Source organism: Podarcis erhardii, assembly GCF_964252035.2.
Source record: "Podarcis erhardii genome assembly, chromosome: 13".
In the NCBI taxonomy this organism is placed as follows: domain Eukaryota; kingdom Metazoa; phylum Chordata; class Lepidosauria; order Squamata; family Lacertidae; genus Podarcis; species Podarcis erhardii.
Window position 1 is genome coordinate 1,437,417 of NC_138502.1, and position 19,319 is coordinate 1,456,735.

Genomic DNA, 19,319 nt, shown 5'->3' on the forward strand with positions numbered 1-19,319 from the left:
ATGTAACCCGAGGTACCACTGTAATGCCTGCTGTGGCTGCAGAGACTGATACGGGAGAGACGTGTCTTGCTGCGGCCAGGGGAAATGAAGGTGTCCGGCTGCGCTGCTGAAGATGCCCCGTGCTGTCTCTTCTCCCTTCGCTCCTCCCAGTGGTCATTCCTCCTCTGGTCACTGCTGTGGCTGCATAACCCGGCTGCCTGTCTCCAGGCCCTGCGGTCGCCTGCAAGGGATTCCCACACCGCAGGAGCTGATGCAGCCAGCCTTCCTGTTCTAATGAAATAAGCAAATTTGACCCTGGCCCCGAGAACGGAGGAAGTGGTACGTGCACGACAGGTGCCTCCGCCAGGCCAGCTGGGTGGGCTGCCTGCCTGTGCAGGGCCTGATAAGAGTCCCCGAGGCAGCGTCCCCGATAATAAGGCCCCATTGGTTAGTCACGTCTGCAAAACCACCCATTTCCCCCCCACGTAGCTTGGAGGGAGGGATGGATGGCATGGTGGCAGTGATAATCCTGATAAGCGGCGGGTGGGGTTGGCGGAAATCTCGTTTCACATTCTTGGAAGCTGCCAAACATCTGCATCTCCGCAGGGCGGGAACCGCGCAAAACCAGACGGCATGGATTTCTGGAGATCCCGGCTGCGGGACGCGGTAAGGCTGCGATATTGGCGACCTGGCTGGGTCTGAGGGCCGTGGCCTGACTCCCCCTCTTTACCGACTCCCCATTTTCTTCCTCTTCACCCCCCTACCAGAGGAACAAGAAGCTGCCTCGGCGATCCTACTCCATCTACCGCAAGATGCCCGAGGGTGACGGAGACCCCGAAGGACTGCAGATGAAGGTGGTGGAGGCTGAGGGGCCAACCGGGGCCAACCGGGACGGCGAGAAGGCAGGAGACATGGCGCAGTGCCCGTGGAAGTATCGCTGGAAAGCCCTGGTCTGCCTCGTGCTCGTGGGACTCCTGGTCTTCATTGTGGGTGAGAGGAATCAGATCTGGACCCGGGGCTGAGCTCTGCCCAGGCTTCCCTTGTGCAGAGGCTCTGTTGCAATCCTATTGCGATCATAAGGATTTGTTATATAAATATAAATAGCAAAATATTAGGAATTATATAGTGCCATCTGTGGGTGCTTTACACAAAAGGGCAGGTTCATCTCCCTGGGAGCCAAGCTTCTCATACAGTGGTACCTCGGGTTACAGCCGCTTCAGGTTACAGACTCTGCTAACCCAGAAATAGTACCTTGGGTTAAGAACTTTGCTTCAGGATGAGAACAGAAATCGCGCAGCAGCAGCGGGAGGCTCCATTAGCTAAAGTGGTGCTTCAGGTTAAGGACAGTTTCAGGTTAAGAACAGACCTCCGGAACGAATTAAGTTCTTAACCCAAGGTGCCACTGTAATTCACTGAAGAGTCAACAAGGAATCTGCCATATACATTTCAAGCACATGGTCCCCACAAAGAAGCCGGAATACTGCAATTTTACCCCAGAAAGGGGTGCAATTCCCAGTACCGTTAACAAACTACAGTTCCCAGGATTCTTTGGGGGAAGCCATGTGATCGAAAGGTTGCTGGAAACCCTCTTGTGTTCGAGTCCTGCTTGTGGGTTTCTTGTGGGGCCATCTGGTGGGCCACTAGCCTGATCTGTCAGGGCTCTTATGATGTTGTCAGGGTCCGGTTCACGGGCGATTGAAGTCCTGGCTGGGGACGGCAGGACCAGGGGCAAGATGGCGGGGTGGGAGCAGGAACGGGGGTCCAGAAGCCAGGAGTCACGAAGTCAGTGGTCTGAGGATCAAGAAGCAAGGAGTCACGAAGTCAGGGGTCCGAGGATCAGGAAGCAAGGAGTCACGAAGTCAGGGGTCCGAGGATCAGGAAGCAAGGAGTCACGAAGTCAGGGGTCCGAGGGTCAAGAAGCAAGGAGTCACGAAGTCAGGGGTCCGAGGATCAGGAAGCAAGGAGTCACGAAGTCAGGGGTCCGAGGATCAGGAAGCAAGGAGTCACGAAGTCAGGGGTCCGAGGGTCAAGAAGCAAGGAGTCACGAAGTCAGGGGTCTGAGGATCAAGAAGCAAGGAGTCACAAAGTCAGTGGTCTGAGGATCAAGAAGCAAGGAGTCACGAAGTCAGGGGTCCGAGGATCAGGAAGCAAGGAGTCACGAAGTCAGGGGTCCGAGGATCAGGAAGCAAGGAGTCACGAAGTCAGGGGTCCGAGGGTCAAGAAGCAAGGAGTCACGAAGTCAGGGGTCCGAGGGTCAAGAAGCAAGGAGTCACGAAGTCAGGGGTCCGAGGATCAGGAAGCAAGGAGTCACGAAGTAGGGGTCCGAGGATCAAGAAGCAAGAAGTCAGGAAGCGTGTTGCTGTGGCAAAGAGCCGAAGGGAAATGCTGACCTTGTATCCCTTCCTGGCTCTTGCCACCAGGTGCTGTGAGTTACCAGTCAGCCTCACCAGTGAGGCCTCTACAGAACCAACTTAGGAAAGCCCCAGTCCTGCAAAGTCCTATTGATCACAGGGCCTGGCTCCTGCACGCACTCCTGACAGATGCCCTTATGGTGTGTATGCATCCTGAATCATAAGAACACAAGGAGAGCCTGCTGGATCCGGCCCATGGACCACCTAGTCCAGCATCCCTTTGTCACAGCAGCCACAGAGGCCAAGAGTCTTCTCCCCTCCTGCAGTTTCCAGCAACTGTGATTCAGAGGCATCACTGCCTCCAACTCTGGAGGCCGAACATAACCATCCTGGCTAGGAGACACTGGTGGTCCTCTTCGCCTCTGTCAATTTGTCTAATCCTCTTTGAGAGCTATTCTATCTGTTGGCCATCACTGCCTCCTGTGGGAGGGAGTTCCACAGATTAACCATGTGCTGCCCATTAGACCCTCTGGGCCAGCCTTTCTCGACCTGTGCGTCCCCAGATGTTGTTGAACTACAACTCCCATCACCCCTAGCTAGCAAGGCCAGAGCTCAGGGATGATGGGAGTTGTAGTCCAACAACATCTGGGGACCCACAGGTTGAGAACCGTTGCACTGGGCCATCTAGCCAGACACTGACTGGCAGCACCTCTGGAAGAAATCAGAGGGAGGACTTCCTGTCAGCTGGGACCTTCTGCATGCCAAGCAGCCGCTCTACCAGCGGCTGAGCTACACACCCCTTCCTAAGAGGGTGTGGGGAGGTGAAGGCAGGAACTCCTTCTCCTCCAAGGTTCAAGTGGTCTCTCTCCCTCTGACTCCTCCATAGACCCCACCCATGGTTGGGTAGCTCTGCCCACCCACCACAAATCCCTCTCTACCTGGCCTTCCTCCCAATTGCGGCCTCCATGCCCTGAGCTCCACCCAGTTACAAATCCTGCCCACAGACTCCTCTCCTGGCCACTGAGCCCTTTGGACTCAGCTATTAGATAGGCATTCTGTTCCCTTCTGAGCCCAAAAGCCCACGTCCCGGCCTGACTGGACAGGTCTCTTCACATATTCATATATCCTCCTTGTAGGTTTCCCCCTGGGGCATCTGGTCGGCCGCTGTGAGAACCAGGTGCTGGACTAGGCTGGTCCCCTTTGGCCTGATCCAGGATTCCTAGAGAAAGAGCTCTCTCACTCTCTCATAGGACTTAAACCCAGCGGGATTGTCTGATGAAGCTGAAGAAGTCAGGGCAAAGGGAAGGAAGGCTTGGTGCACGGTTAACCTGTGGAACTTACAGCCACATGAAGCACTGCTGGCTTGGGTGCATTTCGAAGGGAAACAGGTGCAGTCATTTCTGGGGGTCAGCCACATTTACCTTTGCTCTGAATTTCTAGGCACAGGTCCCCGTCCAAGTGCTTCCCCCCTTCTACTTTTCCCACAGAAACCTGTTCTTTAAAGCTCAATGGAGCAAACAGCAATTCACAGACAACCCAAATTGCTGTTTGTTCCGAGTCAGAGTTAAAGAGTGGGTTTTCCTGGGGGGAAAGCAGTGGGGGGGGGAGCGCTTGGACACAGAAAGGTAAGTGTGGATGAGTCCTAACATAGCCAGCTTCTAGTAAGGCCTCCAGGTATCCCTACATTTTAGGCTATGGGGAAACTTCTGCGTTTAAATTTGGGTGACCGGTGCACCTTTTGCCCTGTGACCCTACTAACCCTCTGCTTTAAAGCCTGACTGCCCCCCTCTGTCCTCTGCTCTCCTCAGCCTTCCTCCTGGGGTACGTCTTGTCCCGAGGCTCTTCCTGCATGGTCTGCGGAGACTACCTGGCTGTGGTGAACGACGAGAGCCCCCCCGAGGCAGAAGACGGCCAGAGGGGAGCCCCGCTCTACTGGGCTGACTTGCGAGAGATGTTCCAGAAGTACCTCAATGAGGAGAAGATTGAAGGGACCATCAGGTGAGGTCCTTTCCCCTCACCCCAGAATTGTGGGAAAGACGTGGAACAAATTGATGGGGGTGTCGTGGGGCCACGGGACTCCAGGGACGACGGAGTTTCCATCAGAAACAGGAATCAGGAATTACTGTACCACCATTTGCGTGTTTGCCCGAGTAGAGGATCGGAAACCATGCAGGCGAATACGAGTGACAGCTGCCATCGCTTTTTTTGTTGGTGGTGGTGGATGTTACATAGATCATTATTTTCTTGGTTTTTTCCCACCTTTCCCTTCTACCGAAATGCTTTGAAGTTAATTGTGAATCACACAATTAATTACAGTGGTACCTCGGGTTAAGAACTTAATTCGTTTTGGAGGTCCGTTCTTAACCTGAAACCGTTCTTAACCTGAGGTACCACTTTAGCACGATTTCTGTTCTCATCCTGAGGTAAAGTTCTTAACCCCAGGTACTATTTCTGAGTTGGCAGAGTCTGTAACCTGAAGCGTCTGTAACCCAAGGTACCACTGTACATTTGTTTCTGCCATAACATAGGTAAAGTTAAAGGTAAAGGACCCCTGGACGGTTAAGTCTAGTAAAAGGCAACTACTGTATGGGGTTGCAGCACTCATTTCGGTGTTTGTCCACAGACAGCTTTCCGAGTACAGCTTCCGGGTCATGTGGCCAGCAGGACTAAACCGCTTCTGGCGCAACGGGACACCGTGATGGAAAACAGAGCACACGGAAACGCTGTTTGCCTTCCTGCCACAGTGGTATCTATTTATCTACTTGCACTGGTGTGCTTTCAAACTGCTAGGTTGGCAGGAGCTGGGACAGAGCAACGGGAGTTCACCCCATCGCAGGGATTCGAACCGCTGACCTTCTGATCAGCAAGCCCAAGAGGCTCAGTGGTTTGGAGCACAGCGCCATATAGCAAGCTGAATAACACAGTATTACACGCCACCTCAGTCTCTTGAGTTGTGAGACAATTGAGGGGTTCCTTCAAGCGCTTATCTAGGGTTTGGTTTCCTTGGAACGAAAGTCATCGGAGACTGTGGTGTCCTTGGGATATGTTGTTTTATTGACACATATATACAACCTGAGCATAGGGTGGAGGGGCTCACAGCAAAAAACCCCCAAAAGATCTTGCTTCCCCATTCATCGCAGCTCTGGATCCAGCACAGAGCAGGCAGGTCTCTGGGTTGCCAGCTTCCAGCCTGCTTCCAAACTTAACAAACTAAAGTTCCCAGGATTCTTTTGGATGCAGCCTAGGTCCCTGTCTCTGTGTTCCTGAGCCTCTTGAGCAGTTCGAATCCGTGTGACGGAGTGAGCTCCTGTCGCTCTGTCCCAGCTCCTGCCAACCTAGCAGTTCGAAAGCATACCAACACGCGTAGATAAATAAGTACCACTGTGACGGGAAGGTAAACGGCGTTTCCGTGCGCTCTGGCTTCCGTCACAGTCCTCCATGCGCCAGAAGCGGTTTAGTCATGCTGGCCACATAACCTGGAAATCTGTCTGCAGACAAACTACCTGAAAGTAGAGATGAATGTCACACGCCATAGTCAAGTTTGACTGGACTTAGCAGTCCAGGGGTCCTTTACCTTTACCTTTACCTAAAGATTTGGAAAAGGACAGCTCAAATGATCAAGGGGATGGTATGACCCTGCTGTGAAGACAGGTTGCAGTGTTTTGGATTATTATTATTATTATTATTATTATTATTATTATTATTATTATTATTTTACCCCGCCCATCTGGCTGTGTTTCCCCAGCCACTCCGGATAGCTTACAGCATATATAAAACACAGTAGAACTTCAAACATTACAAAACTTCCGGATTCAGGGCTGCCTTCAGATGTCTTCTGAAAGTCATTGTTATGTACTGAGTCGAATAGGATCCAAACTGCAGCAGTCTGATTGGTCCTAGAACATTAGGATCCAAAAGGCAGCAGTCTGATTGGTCCTAGAACAATGCAGCAGTATGATTGGTTGGCAGGAACCACCCAATCATGCTCCAGATTGAAGTGAATCCACAACCTGATTGGCTTACAGTAGAATTCTGGAATTAGCCAATCATGTGCAGCCCATTGTGTAAATAATGTATATAAAGCAGATACTTTGAGGGGACTTTCATTCATTCCTCCTCACCACTATGAGCTGAATAAAGAGCATGAAATCACTTTGCGACTCTTGAGTATATTTCAGTCATTTTAGCTCAGGGAAAAGGCGTGTGGGAAGCGACGCGATAGGCGTTTATGTATAACATAATGCCTGGCAGGGAGAAAGCAGAGAGAGAAACGTAACCCCAGAACTCATGAACAACCCTTGAAGCTGAATGTTGTGAGATTCCGGATAGATAAAATAAAGTCCTTGTTCACACAGCGCAGAACAAGGAATATCAGTAGCAGCAACGCTCCTGACTACCAGTTGCTGGAAACCACAGGCGGGGAGAGTGTCGGTCTTGCGTTCGAATCCTGCTTGCGGGTTTCCCCACAGGTGCCTGGCGACTGTCAAGACAGGATTCTGGGCTTGATGGGCCGCTGGCTCTGCTCTCGTGGAACATTTCTCCCCCTTCTCTCTGCGCAGAATGATGAGCGAATCCCCGCACCCGCCCGGCTCCCCTCGCCTGGACACCCTCTCCCGCCACGTCCTCAGTGCCTTCGGCTCCTACGGCCTGGACCACAGCTGGACCGACAGCCATTATGTGGGGCTGCAGCGCCCCGACCGGTCAGTGAAGGCCCCTGGGGCGGGGGGGTTGTTTGGCAGGGACAGCTCTTTCAGCACCCTCTGTCCTTCTCCCGCAGCCTGCGCCCCAATTTCCTGCAGCGGGTGGACACAAATGGGGTCGTGGTGGAGAAACTGCCGCTGGAGGACCCGGAGGTCTACTGCCCCTACAGCGCTTCCGGCACCGTCACGGTATAATCATTTCTTTATTATTTATTGAATTTATACCCCACCTTTTCCTCCAAGGGGCTCAAGGTGGCATGTACATAATCTCCCCCCCTTCTTCATTTAATCCCCACAGCAACCGTGTAGGGGAGGTTAGGCTGAGAGGCAGTGATTCGTCCAAGGGTATTTGAACCCTGGTCTCTCCCAGGTCCTAGTCTGACGCTCTAACCCATGAGTAGGCAAACTAAGGCCCAGGGGACAGATCCGGCCCAAACTCCTCCTAAATCCGGCCCGTGGACGGTCTGGGAATCAGCATGTTTTTACATGAGTAGAATGTGTGCTTTTATTTAAAATGCATCTCTGGGTTATTTGTGAGGTATAGGAATTTGTTCATCCCCCCAAAAAAAAATATATATAGTCCGGCCCCCCCACCAGGTCTGAGGGACAGTGGACTCGCCCCCTGCTGAAAAAATTTGCTGACCCCTGCTCTAACCCCTGTCCAACACTGGTCTTCCCAGTTGGTAACACTTTTTCTCTGCCTGAGATAGATAAAGGAGACAGGGCAGGTGGATAGTTTTAATCGTGCTTCTGGCTGCCAGCTGTGACCACAACCAGCAACCCAGAATATCAATACGCCTGTCAAAAAAGATGCTTGCTCTTAAAAGGGAAGGAAGTTAAAAAATACAAACATTTGGTTTTTTTAAAAAAGTATAGATACGTTGTGACTTCCAACCAATTTAAGAACGTATGAACGTAGCAAACGCCCTGCAGGATGAGGCCACCTAGCCCAGCCTCCTGTTCTCACACCGTTCCATAGTTTTCCTCTGCGCTGTGTGAAGAACTACTTTGGCTGTGTCCCACCAGCCAGGAGGGAACCAATCTGGCTTCTCTAGGGAGGGAGTTCCAAAGTTGTCTGGCAGCAGCCACCACTGAGAAGGCCCTACCCCGCCAAGCGGGTCTGTGCGGGTGGCAGGACCGAGAGAAGGGCTTCTTCAGAAGATCTCAGGGCAGGTTCATAGGGGAGGATATGGTCCTTTGGACAAGCTGTGCCCCAGCCTTTCCTTTTCACCCCACTGTCTGTCTGCAGGGGGGCCTGGTCTTCGCCAACTATGGGCGCCGGGAGGACTTTGTGGCGCTGAAGCAGCACGGAGTGAACCCCCAAGGCCACCTCGTCATCGTCCGGATCGGGGAGATCAGCTACGCCGAGAAGGTGAGGCTGGGCTCCTGAATGTGACCCTCTGCAAAAGGGTTGAGGCCATGGGCAGGGAGTATCATCTGTGGCCCTCCAGATCTGCTTGGACTACAGTTCCCGTAGCCCAAGCAGGCAGCATGGCCAATATTCCAAGATGTCTGGTTCCAGAAACCTTGGTGGGGGGCCACCTGGAAACACCAGATTTCAGGAAAGTGTCCTCCAGATTGAAGGGCAAGAAGGGTGGATGGGGAGACAGGATTCATGAGGTGTAGAACCATGGAATTGTAGAGTTGGAAAAGGCCATCTAATTGAACCCACTAGAATGCACAGCTGAAGAATCCCTGACAGATGGCCATCTGACCTCGGTTTAAAAACCTCTAACGAAGGCCCATATAGTAAAAGCTCTGGTTTTCCCAGTTGTGATATATGGAAGTGAGAGCTGGACCATCAAGAAGGCTGATCGCCGAAGAATGGATGCTTTTGAATTCTGGTGCTGGAGGAGACTCTTGAGAGTCCCATGGACTGCAAGAAGATCAAACCTCTCCATTCTGAAGGAAATCAGCCTTGAGTGCTCACTGGAAGGACAGATCCTGAAGCTGAGGCTCCAAGACTTTGATCACCTCATGAGAAGAGAAGACTCTTAGGGGGTTGGACTCAATGGCCCTTGTGGTCTCTTCCAACTCTATGATTCTATGACTCCCTGGAAAAGACCCTGATGATGGGAAAGATGGAGGGCACAAGGAGAAGGGGAGGACAGAGGACAAGATGGTGGGACAGTGTTCTTGACGCTACCAGCATGAGTTTGACCAAACTCTGGGAGGCAGTGGAAGACAGGAGGGCCTGGCGTGCTCTGGTCCATGGGGTCACGAAGAGGTGGACACGACTAAACGACTAAACAACAACAATGAAGGGGAGTCCACCATCTTCTGAGAGAGTCTGTTCCCGATATTGAGCTGGAACCGTCTCTCTTGCCTTTTGAATCCATTGGTTCGGGCCCTGCGCTTCAGAGCAACAGAAAGCAAGCTTGCTCCATCTTCTGGGGGACAGCCCCTTAGATACCTGAAGATGGCAATCCTATCATCTCTCAGTCTCCTCTGTTCCAGGCTAAGAATCCCCAACTCCCTCAACCGTTCCTCATCAGGCTTGGTTTCCAGACCCTTGATCATCTTGGTTGCCCTCCTCTGCCCACCTTCCAGCTTGTAGGGTAGACTTTTGTGGAACTGATGGAAGGGGAGGTATTGAGCGCTGGTGGATACGATGGAAGCCGCAGTTTCCCTAAATATTAACGCGGCTGTCAAAAAAGATGGCTGCCTTGAAGGGACTTGGGGGGACTTGGGAGAGGTGAATCAGAGCAGCGTGGCCTGGGGGCATGGGCATCCGTTTTCTTTGATGGTCGAGAGGGATTGTTGTGTGAGAAATCAAAGAGGTGCCCATTGTTCTGCAGCTCCCAGCTTCTCTTTGTCCCAGGTGGCCAACGCAGAGGCTTCGCAAGCCAAGGGAGTTCTCATCTACCCGGACCCCGCTGATGTCCCACAAGACCCCCGCAAGCTGGGGCTGTCTCCAAACACAAGCATTTACGGACATGTGAGTACAGCCTTCATTGGGACCGAGAGAGAGAGAGAGAGAGAGAGAGAGAGAGAGGGAGGGAGGGAGATGGGTTGGGGGCTTAAGTAGAGAGACCCTCCCTGTGGTTCTGGACCATCTTTCCCAGCCAGGAAGCCCTAAAACAGCCCTTCGTTGTTGTTCTTTTAAATGCTTTTTATTGGTGTTTCATTTAATACAAACAAACAAAATACAGTAAAATTCAGCAGTCATTTACCCACATTCTTTCCCCACACTCTGCTGAGCATTGACTTCCCTCCCTTCAGCAGGTTTTCTTATGTGAGTTACTTTCCCCCAGTTTCTTATTGAATCCAATCCTATCTACATCGTAAGATTTATTTCAATCCTGCCAGAGTCTTCACATTTCTACAGTTACTATTTGTATGCTCCATAAATGTACTCCAGTCTTTTTGGAATTTTGCTTCCTCCTGATTTCGGATTCTACAGGTTAGTTTTGCAAAACTAAAACAGCCTGTCGAAAGCAGCAGCCCTCTTCCATCGCTGCTCCCCAGCAGCTAGGATACTGGGATAGACTCCTCCTCAATGTGGAGTCTCCCCTTCAGCGTTCCCAATCCTTCTCTCGTACTCGCAGGTCCACATGGGGGCCGGAGACCCCTACAGCCCCGGCTTCCCTTCATTCAACCACACCCAATTCCCTCCGATTCAGTCCTCGGGACTCCCCTCCATCCCCGCACACCCAGTCAGCGCCAACGTGGCTGCCCGCCTGCTCAGGTGAGTTGGGCGGAGGGTTCCTCGAGGGGTGGGGTGTGATGGGAAGCAAATTGGAGGGCATGGCTGGGGAGGGGGTGAATGCTGTCCTCTGGGGCCTCTCTACCTGGCCCTCGGGCCACGCCCCAAGGCCCAGGCCACGCCCCTTCCCCAGATTTGCCCCGCCCCCTGATCAAGTGCTTTTGCTGTGAACATGCCTCTTTCCTGCCTAGGTGAAGGTTGGAATGGAGTGTGGGTGTAAAGGGCTGGGGACAAAGAAATATTTGGCATGGACTATATGGGGCATTATATGGACGCAGGTGGCGCTGTGGGTTAAACCACAGAGCCTAGGACTTGCCGATCAGAAGGTTGGCGGTTCGAATCCCCATGACAGGGTGAGCTCCCGTTGCTCGGTCCCTGCTCCTGCCAACCTAGCAGTTCGAAAGCACGTCAAAGTGCAAGTAGATAAATAGGTACCACTCTGGTGGGAAGCTAAACGGCGTTTCCGTGTGCTGCTCTGCTCTGGTTCGTCAGAAGCGGCTTAGCCATGCTGGCCACATGACCCAGAAGCTGTACGTCGGCCAATAAAGCGAGATGAGCACCGCAACCCCAGACTGGACCTAATGGTCAGGGGTCCCTTTATCTTTTTATATGGGGCATTAGGGGAGGGGCGCTACCTCTGATGAGGGACATGTCATGCTCCTTCTGGGGTAGTTTGGCCATCTGCCAGGGATTCCTTAGCTGGGATTACTGCATTGCAGCAGGTTGGACTGGATGGCCCCTGGGGGTCCCTTCGAACGCTACAATCCTGATTCTATGATGGTCTCCAGAATCAGCCTGGGGTCCTGCGGCCCTCCCTTGAAAGATCGGCCTGTGGATTCACAAGGGTTCTCCTCGCAGGCAGCTGACAGGCCCCATTGCCCCGCAAGCCTGGAAGGGGCGCCTTCCCGACGTCCCATACCGGCTCGGACCCGGGGGTCCCAACTTCCAGCTGCAGCTGGGAGTTCAGAACCAAAAGCAATCCGTGATGATCAACAACATCTTTGGGTGCATCGAGGGTAGATTCGAACCCGGTACGTGGCTCCCGGGTTTCCCGGGCAAGAGTTTTGCAGGTGGTGGGAGGTCGGGCGCATGGGGGTTAAGGCGTAGGGTGCTCAGAACTCCCATGTTTTCCGAAAGGGGAAACAATATTTGGGGAGGCTGAACTGCGGATCTCATGCGAAGGGAGCTTTTCCTTTTCACCTCCATCCATGCCTTGTTTTGCTAGATAATTATGTCATCGTGGGGGCCCAGCGGGATTCCCTGGGTCCGGGGGCTGCCCGTTCCGGAGTGGGCACAGCCATCCTGCTGGAGCTGGCCCGCACTTTCACAGCTATGGTGAGAAACGGTGAGTAGGACTGCTGCAGGAGGGAGGAGCAGTAATGGGAAGTGCATGGAATAGCCATGTAGCTGTAGGAAAAGATGGCTGGCTTAAGAGGGGTGAAACAAAATATGTGGCTTTGAGGAAGGACCTGATGGGTGGGGGGGGGGGGAGAGAGAGGCGGCCAAGGAACCTGACTGTTACGGTTTTAAGGAAGGGTGTTTTGAAAGTAGCCAAGTAGCATAGCTGTCAACTGTCTCTTATTTGGTGGGAAAGTCCCTTATCCGAGTGCTGTTTCCCGCTGCTGTCCCTTATTGATGATGTCCCTTAAATTTCCCGGGTTTCAAAGGGAGCAGCTCCTCTCCCTCCCTCCCTCCCTGCCGGCCAGGGAGGAGGGAGGCTCCAACTGTGTTGCTCGGCTGCGTTGCTCACCCAATAAGGAGTCTGAGAACGACTGGGGGGCGGAGCTTGCATGCCTTGTGCCAATCAAATCGGCCGCGTTGCCTGGGGACTCGCCTTTGCTCAGCGCTTCCCAGCGGAGAGGGGACGGTGGTTTTCCTTGCTGCATCCCCGTTGCCGGGTTGCTGCGCTGTGGGAACCACCGCTTGAGGCTTCGTTTGGCTGCTGGTTGACTAAAATCCCTTATTTTGGCTGCTGATCCCTTATTTTCGAGGCTGCTGGTCCCTTATTTTCAAATCTGTAAGTTGACAGCTATGCCAAGTAGACACCTTGGTTCAGTCTCCTTACCCCACATGTGCCCACTTAGCTTCTTCAAATGGGTGCCACATGAGAAATCAATCTTTTAGCGTGGCAGCAGCTACTCTATGGAACTCCTTGCCTATTGAAATCAGGCAAGCGCCTTCGCTGGGCTCTTCTTGGCTCCTGCTAGAAACATTTTTATTTAGACAAGCCCATCTAGACATGTAAGATGTCAATATGTGATTTGATCTGTTTATAGTTTATTGTTGCTTTTATCTTTTGAACGTTTCCAAGAGTTATCTTTCCTGTTTTTACCGATAATTTTATTGTGGTTTTTAAAAATTATTTATTTGGTTTTTCAGATTAAAATTTTACATTCACATATCCAACATACAACATAAAAACAAGATTCCAAGGAATCTCTTGGACTTCCCTCCTCCCCTTTGTGGATCCTATCGTTAATCATTTCCTCCTGCATCTTTTAGAATAATCCAAATCTTTTACCTCTCCATTGTATCCAAAATTCACTACTAAACTACAAGTGATATTCCAATCCTACTAATGATTTTAACTGTTTACAATGGTCTTTAAGATAAGTTATAGATTTCCCCCATTCCTTATTAACATTTTGGCCTTCCTGATTTGTGATTCTTCCTGTCATTTTAGCCATTTCGGCATAATCCATCTACTGTATTTTTTGCTCTATAAGACTCACTTTTTCCCTCCTAAAAAGTAAAGGGAAATGTGTGTGTGTCTTATGGGGCGAATGCAGGCTGCGCAGCTATCCCAGAAGCCAGAACACCAAGAGGGATTGCTGCTTTCACTGCGCGGCGATCCCTCTTGCGGTTCTGGCTTCTGAGATTCAGAATATTTTTTTTTCCTGTTTTCCTCCTCCAAAAACTAGGTGTGTCTTATGGTCTGGTGCGTCTTATAGAGCGAAAAATACGGCACTTAATCTGCCCTTCTTCTCTGGTCAGGGACTTTATCTTCTTTCCATCTCTGGGCCAATAACATCCGCACAGTCATACATAAATGATACAGTGCTGCCTCGCAAGACGAAAATAATCGGTTCCGCGAGTCTCTTCGTCAAGCGGTTTTTTCGTCTTGCGAAGCAAGCCCATTGACGGTTTAGCGGATTAGCGCTATTAGCGGCTTTTAGCGGCTTATCGGCTTAGCGGATAAGCGGCTTAGAAAAAAGGGGGGGAAAGGAAAAAAATCTCGCAGGAACTCGCAAGACATTTTCGTCTTGCGAAGCAAGCCCATAGGAAATTCGTTTTGCGAAGCGCCTCCAAAACGGAAAACTCTTTCGTCTAGCGGGTTTTCCGTCTTGCGAGGCGTTCGTCTTGCGGGGCACCACTGTAATTTTATTGCTTTAACCCACTTTGAGGGTTGTTGCTGTGGTTGTTTTACAATCAAGCAGCGTATGGACTTTATGAAACAGATAGTAAGTGAATCTCCATCCCTGTTCTTCCTCAACCACTTTAGGATTCCAGCTCCGGAGAAGTTTGCTCTTTGCCAGTTGGGATGCTGGTGATTTTGGCAGCGTGGGCTCCACCGAGTGGCTTGAGGTGAGCAGGACACTTGAATGAACTGGGGCTTTTAAACAGAAAAGGGGTGGGTTTGGGGGGGGGCACCTGGGGTGGGTTTTTTGGGGGGGTATCGGATGGATTTCCCCCCTAAATTGATTTTTGAATCCTGAATTTATTGTTATTCATGTTTTACACTGTATTTTATGCTGTTTTTTGTTGCCTCAATTAGGTTTTCTGAACCGGGAAGGGCGGGTTATAAATAAAATTGTATTATTATTATTATTATTATTCAGAAATCTTGCACATAGCACACTGCAATGGAACGTGGCTGGAATAAAGGTCCAAGAATTAACATTTTTAAAATTCTGGGAAGCTTTTCCTTTTCAGCCTGGAGAAGGGGGGGAGGGAGAATCTCTCAGCTGGGTTCAGCCAGACTCTCTTTTGTGCTGTGCTTTCCAGGCTCCGAATCCAGCGGTAAAATAATAATAATAATAATAATAATAATAATAATAATAATAATAATAATTTATTATTTATACCCCACCCATCTGGCTGGGCCTCCCCAGCCACTCTGGGCGGCTTCCATAGAAACAAAAAATATGCACATTTTCCCTGGGGAAAGCAACAAAAAAATTCAAAAAACCCACTTTGAATGGGAGCTTTAAAACCTGGACCTTTGGCTGGAAATGCAGTTTCCAGTTCAGGGGAGGGCTCAGCTAAGATCTCTTCATAGCAAGAAAAGGGAAAAGTTGACAGCTATGGACCCCTTCCTGTCATAGAAGGAAGAGTAGCAAGGAGACATTTTTCACAGAATCATAGAGTTAGAAGGCGACCCCCCCTCCCCAATTTCCCAATGCCTTGTCCCTCTTGTGGCTGAGTGGTCTTATTCACAAGTCCCTCCAAGCTCAAGCCCACCTCTGTTAAATCCTGCTCCTTCCTTTCCCAGGGCTATCTGACGATGCTGCACCTTAAGGCCGCTGCCTATATCAGCCTGGACAACGTAGTCCTGGGTGAGTGGGGAAAGGAGGGGGCCTTGTGGGAAGGAATCCAGCAGCATCCATAAGACCATGGTGGTTGTTGTTGTTGAGTCGTTTAGTGGTGTCCGCCTCTTTGTGACCCCCTGGACCAGAGCACGCCAGGCACTCCTGTCTTCCACTGGCTCCCGCAGTTTGGTCAAACTCATGCTGGTCTCTTCGAGAACACTGTCCCACCATCTCGTCCTCCGTCCTCGCCTTCTCCTTTCGCCCTCCATCTTTCCCAACATCAGGGTCTTTTCCAGGGAGTCTTCTCTTCCCATGTGTTGGCCAAAGTCTTGGAGCCTCAGCTTCAGGATCTGTCCTTCCAGTGAGCACTCAGGGCTGATTTCCTTCCGAATGGAGAGGTTGGATCTTCTTGCAGTCCATGGGACTCTCAAGAGTCTCCTCCAGCACCAGAATTCAAAAGCATCCATTCTTCGGCAACCAGCCTTCTTCATGGTCCAGCTCTCACTTCCATACATCACTATAACACCATTATACAAGTCCATGGCGCGTTTGGAATAACTGTGTATGGTTCTGGTCGCCTCACCTTAAAAGGGATGTTGCAGAGTTGGGAGAAGTTCAGAAAAGGGCAACCAAAACAGTCAAGGGCAGGGGGAGGCAAACTAGGGCCCGGGGACTGGATGCGGCCCAATCGCCTTCTCAATCCGGCCCGTGGACAGTCTGGGAATCAGTGTGTTTTTACATGGGTAGAATGTGTGCTTTTGTTATTTCAAATGCATCTCTGGGTTATTTGTGGGGCCTGCCTGGTGTTTTCACATGAGTTGAATGTCTGCTTTTATTTCAAATGCATCTCTGGGTTATTTGTGGGGCCTGCCTGGTGTTTTCGCATGAGTAGGATGTGTGCTTTTATTTCAAATGCATCTCTGGGTGATTTGTGGGGCCTGCCTGGTGTTTTTACATGAGTAGAACGTGTGCTTTTATTATTTCAAATGCATCTCTGGGTTATTTGTAGGGCATAGGAATTTGTTTTGAATTTTCTACTTCAAAATATAGTCCGGACCCCCACATGGTCTGAGGGACAGTGGACCGGCTCACTGCTAAAAAAGGTTGCTGACCCCTGGTCAAGGGGATGGGAAAAGTCCCTCATGAGGAAATATGGCAGCATTTGGGACTTTTCTCTAAATTAGACCATTGAGCTCCATCTAAACGAGATCACTGACTGAGGCCCATCTAGCTCAGTAATGCCTACTCAGACTGGCAGCAGCGACTCTCCAGGGTTTGATGCAGGGCTCTGCTACCTGGAGATGCCAACCTTGGACTGAGCCTGGGCAGGAGCTGCTGCTGAGCTACGAAGGAGCAGAGGATCTGGCCTTTTGCAAGAGAGGGCAAGGGGGGATTTGAAGAAAGGAGAAGGGAGCTGGGGAGATAAGAGGGGCAGTGTGATAATGTTCATCAATGTGCCAGCCAAGCACGTACATAGATCAGCACAGGAAGACCGACCTGGAACCATTTTGATTCCTAAACTGAGCCAATGTTTTCTCTGCAAGGTCAAAGTGGGAAACCTCCCCATTGTCTCTTTCCTCACAAATCCTGTCTTAAGGGCACATTTAAGATATGAATAGGGTGGGAGCCTGTGACCTGGCCCAGGAACTAAGTATTTATCATTACAAAAGACTGGCCAGGCTCCCCCCCCCCCCCCGGCAATCCAATCAAGTAACCTGCCAGACAGGAGATAAACAAGGACAGGAGAAAAACAACATTCAAATTCCTTCCAGTAGCACCTTAAAGACCAACTAAGTCAGTTCTAGGTATGAGCTTTTGTGTGCATGCACACTTCTTCAGATACACTGAAACAGAAGTCACCAGACCCTTCTATATAGTGAGAAGGTGGGGAGGGGTATTACTCAGAAGGGTGGTGGGAATGGGTGATTGGCAGATAGCTGTGATGAGCCTGTTGACGACTCTTAACGACTGCAATAGGTCTTACAGGAAAAAGCAAGGGGTGAGAAGGTGAAAAATGGCTTTGTCATGTATAATGAGATAAGAATCCAATGTCTTTGTTCAGACCAGGTCTCTCCATGGTTTTAAGTTTGGTAATAAGTTGCAATTCAGCAGCTTCTCTTTCCAGTCTATTTCTGAAATTCCTTTGTAATAGAACAGCTACTTTGAGATCTTGTATAGAATGTCCTGGGAGATTGAAGTGTTCTCCTATTGGTTTCTCTGTCTTGTGATTCCTGATGTCAGATTTATGTCCGTTTATCCTTTGGCGTAAGGTTTGGCCTGTTTGTGTATCTGAAGAAGTGTGCATGCACACGAAAGCTCATACCTAGAACTAACTTAGTTGGTCTTTAAGGTGCTACTGGAAGGAATTTTTTTATTTTGTTTTGACTATGGCAGACCAACACGGCTACCTATCTGCAATTCAAATTTCTGTTTTAGACTGTCTTTTCAGTGATGTAGGTATGATGTATGGAGGGGAGGTCTTCTGCTCCAGGGCAGGGAATTTAAAATGTCTATATAAGGGCGGGCACACCTTGGTTCTGGATTCCTCCTTTCCTGCGTGTGAAGGGAGCACCCTGTTGCAACAGATCAATAAAGATCAGGCTTACCAGCTGCTTTGCTTCTCAATATTCTCTGGCTGGCCTCTGTTATCTTCTCCTACCAATAGGGAACCTACGTAAGGACTCTATACGGGCTCTTGGATACCCCATAAGGGGAAAAAGGGCAGATTTTGTTTACAACAGCAGAGATGTGGGGTGGAGAGTCTTGATGCTGGTGCTCAGCCTCTGTCTTCTCTCCCACCCTCCAGGAGACGACAAATTCTTCGCCAAGACCAGCCCTGCACTTGTCGGCCTCATCGAAAGCATCATTAAGCAGGTAAGCCCATCTCCCCCCCCCCCCCCGCCAGGAGTCTGGGGTCTGAAGCAGCTGGACCTGGGGGGAGGGGGCTCCAGGGTTCCCAGGGAGGGGGGCAGGACGGGGAGGGGGGCACGGCAGATGAGTTATGGGGTGCCTGGGATGGGAAGGTGGTAGGGAGCCTACACTCCTAGGTTTTCCAAACAGCGGTTCAAGATTTATAAAGTAACACGGTGGACATCCAGTGGAGTTGAGCGTTGGAAAATTCAGGGCAGGTAGAAGGAAGTCTTTCTGCGAGATTAATTGGAAGTCAGTTTTAAATTTCTTCTCTATAAGTTTTATAATTGTGTTCAGTATCAGGAGCATATACGATGATAATTATATTAATCTCCTTGCATCTTATAGTGTGGCAATTTGTTTGATTTTTCTGTTATTTGTTTAACTGTATGTATGTTTGTTTACTTGAATGTACATCTGCTTTCTCACAAACGTATTTATTTTAAATTAATAAAGATGTATTTTTTAAAAAGGAAGTCCTTCTGCATGCAGCACAGCGTTAGACTGTGGAACTCCCTCCCACAGGATTTGAAAGAGGATTGGGCAAATGCATGGAGAAGGAGAGGGCTAGCAAGGGCTACTAGCCAGGATAGCTTTGCTGTGCCTTCACAGTTGGAGGACGCGATGCTTCTGAATCCCAGTTGCTGGAAACCACAAGAGAGAAGAGGTCGCTTGTGCTTGGATCCTGCTTGCAGGCTTCCCATAAAGGGCACCTGGGTGGCCCTGTGAGAATAGGATGCTGGGCTGGCTGGGCTGTTGGCCTGATCCAGTAGGGCTTATCTGTATTCTGCTCTGGTCAGGCCTCACCTGGAGTACTGTGTCCAGTTCTGGGCACCACAGTTCAAGAAGGACACGGACAAACTGGAACGTGTCCAGAGGAGGGCAACCCAAATGGTCCAAGGCCTGGAAACGATGCCTTATGAGGAACGGCTAAGGGAGCTGGGCATGTTTAGCCTGGAGAAGAGGAGGTTAAGGGGTGATATGATAGCCATGTTCAAATATATCAAAGGATGTCACATAGAGGAGGGAGAAAGGTTGTTTTCTGCTGCTCCAGAGAAGCGGACACGGAGCAATGGATCCAAACTACAAGAAAGAAGATTCCACCTAAACATTAGGAAGAACTTCCTGACAGTGAGAGCTGTTT

The 19,319-nt window shown here is 50.5% G+C and overlaps 1 protein-coding gene across 7 annotated transcripts in view; it reads left to right on the plus strand.

The window, feature by feature from the left end:
• The window catches only part of TFR2 (transferrin receptor 2), a 52,414-nt gene that overhangs the window by 26,355 nt on the left and 6,740 nt on the right, over window positions 1–19,319 (plus strand). For all 7 annotated transcript variants that reach the window (XM_081835660.1, XM_081835659.1, XM_081835658.1 and 4 more), the window contains 13 exons: window positions 586–645; window positions 747–969; window positions 4,139–4,328; window positions 6,890–7,030; window positions 7,108–7,219; window positions 8,280–8,402; window positions 9,852–9,968; window positions 10,579–10,718; window positions 11,595–11,767; window positions 11,962–12,081; window positions 14,239–14,321; window positions 15,229–15,292; window positions 18,072–18,139. In XM_081835660.1, coding sequence (XP_081691786.1) covers window positions 613–645; window positions 747–969; window positions 4,139–4,328; window positions 6,890–7,030; window positions 7,108–7,219; window positions 8,280–8,402; window positions 9,852–9,968; window positions 10,579–10,718; window positions 11,595–11,767; window positions 11,962–12,081; window positions 14,239–14,321; window positions 15,229–15,292; window positions 18,072–18,139 — 1,587 coding nt within the window. In that variant the 5' untranslated portion in view covers window positions 586–612. The remainder of the gene's footprint in view (window positions 1–585; window positions 646–746; window positions 970–4,138; window positions 4,329–6,889; window positions 7,031–7,107; window positions 7,220–8,279; window positions 8,403–9,851; window positions 9,969–10,578; window positions 10,719–11,594; window positions 11,768–11,961; window positions 12,082–14,238; window positions 14,322–15,228; window positions 15,293–18,071; window positions 18,140–19,319) is intronic.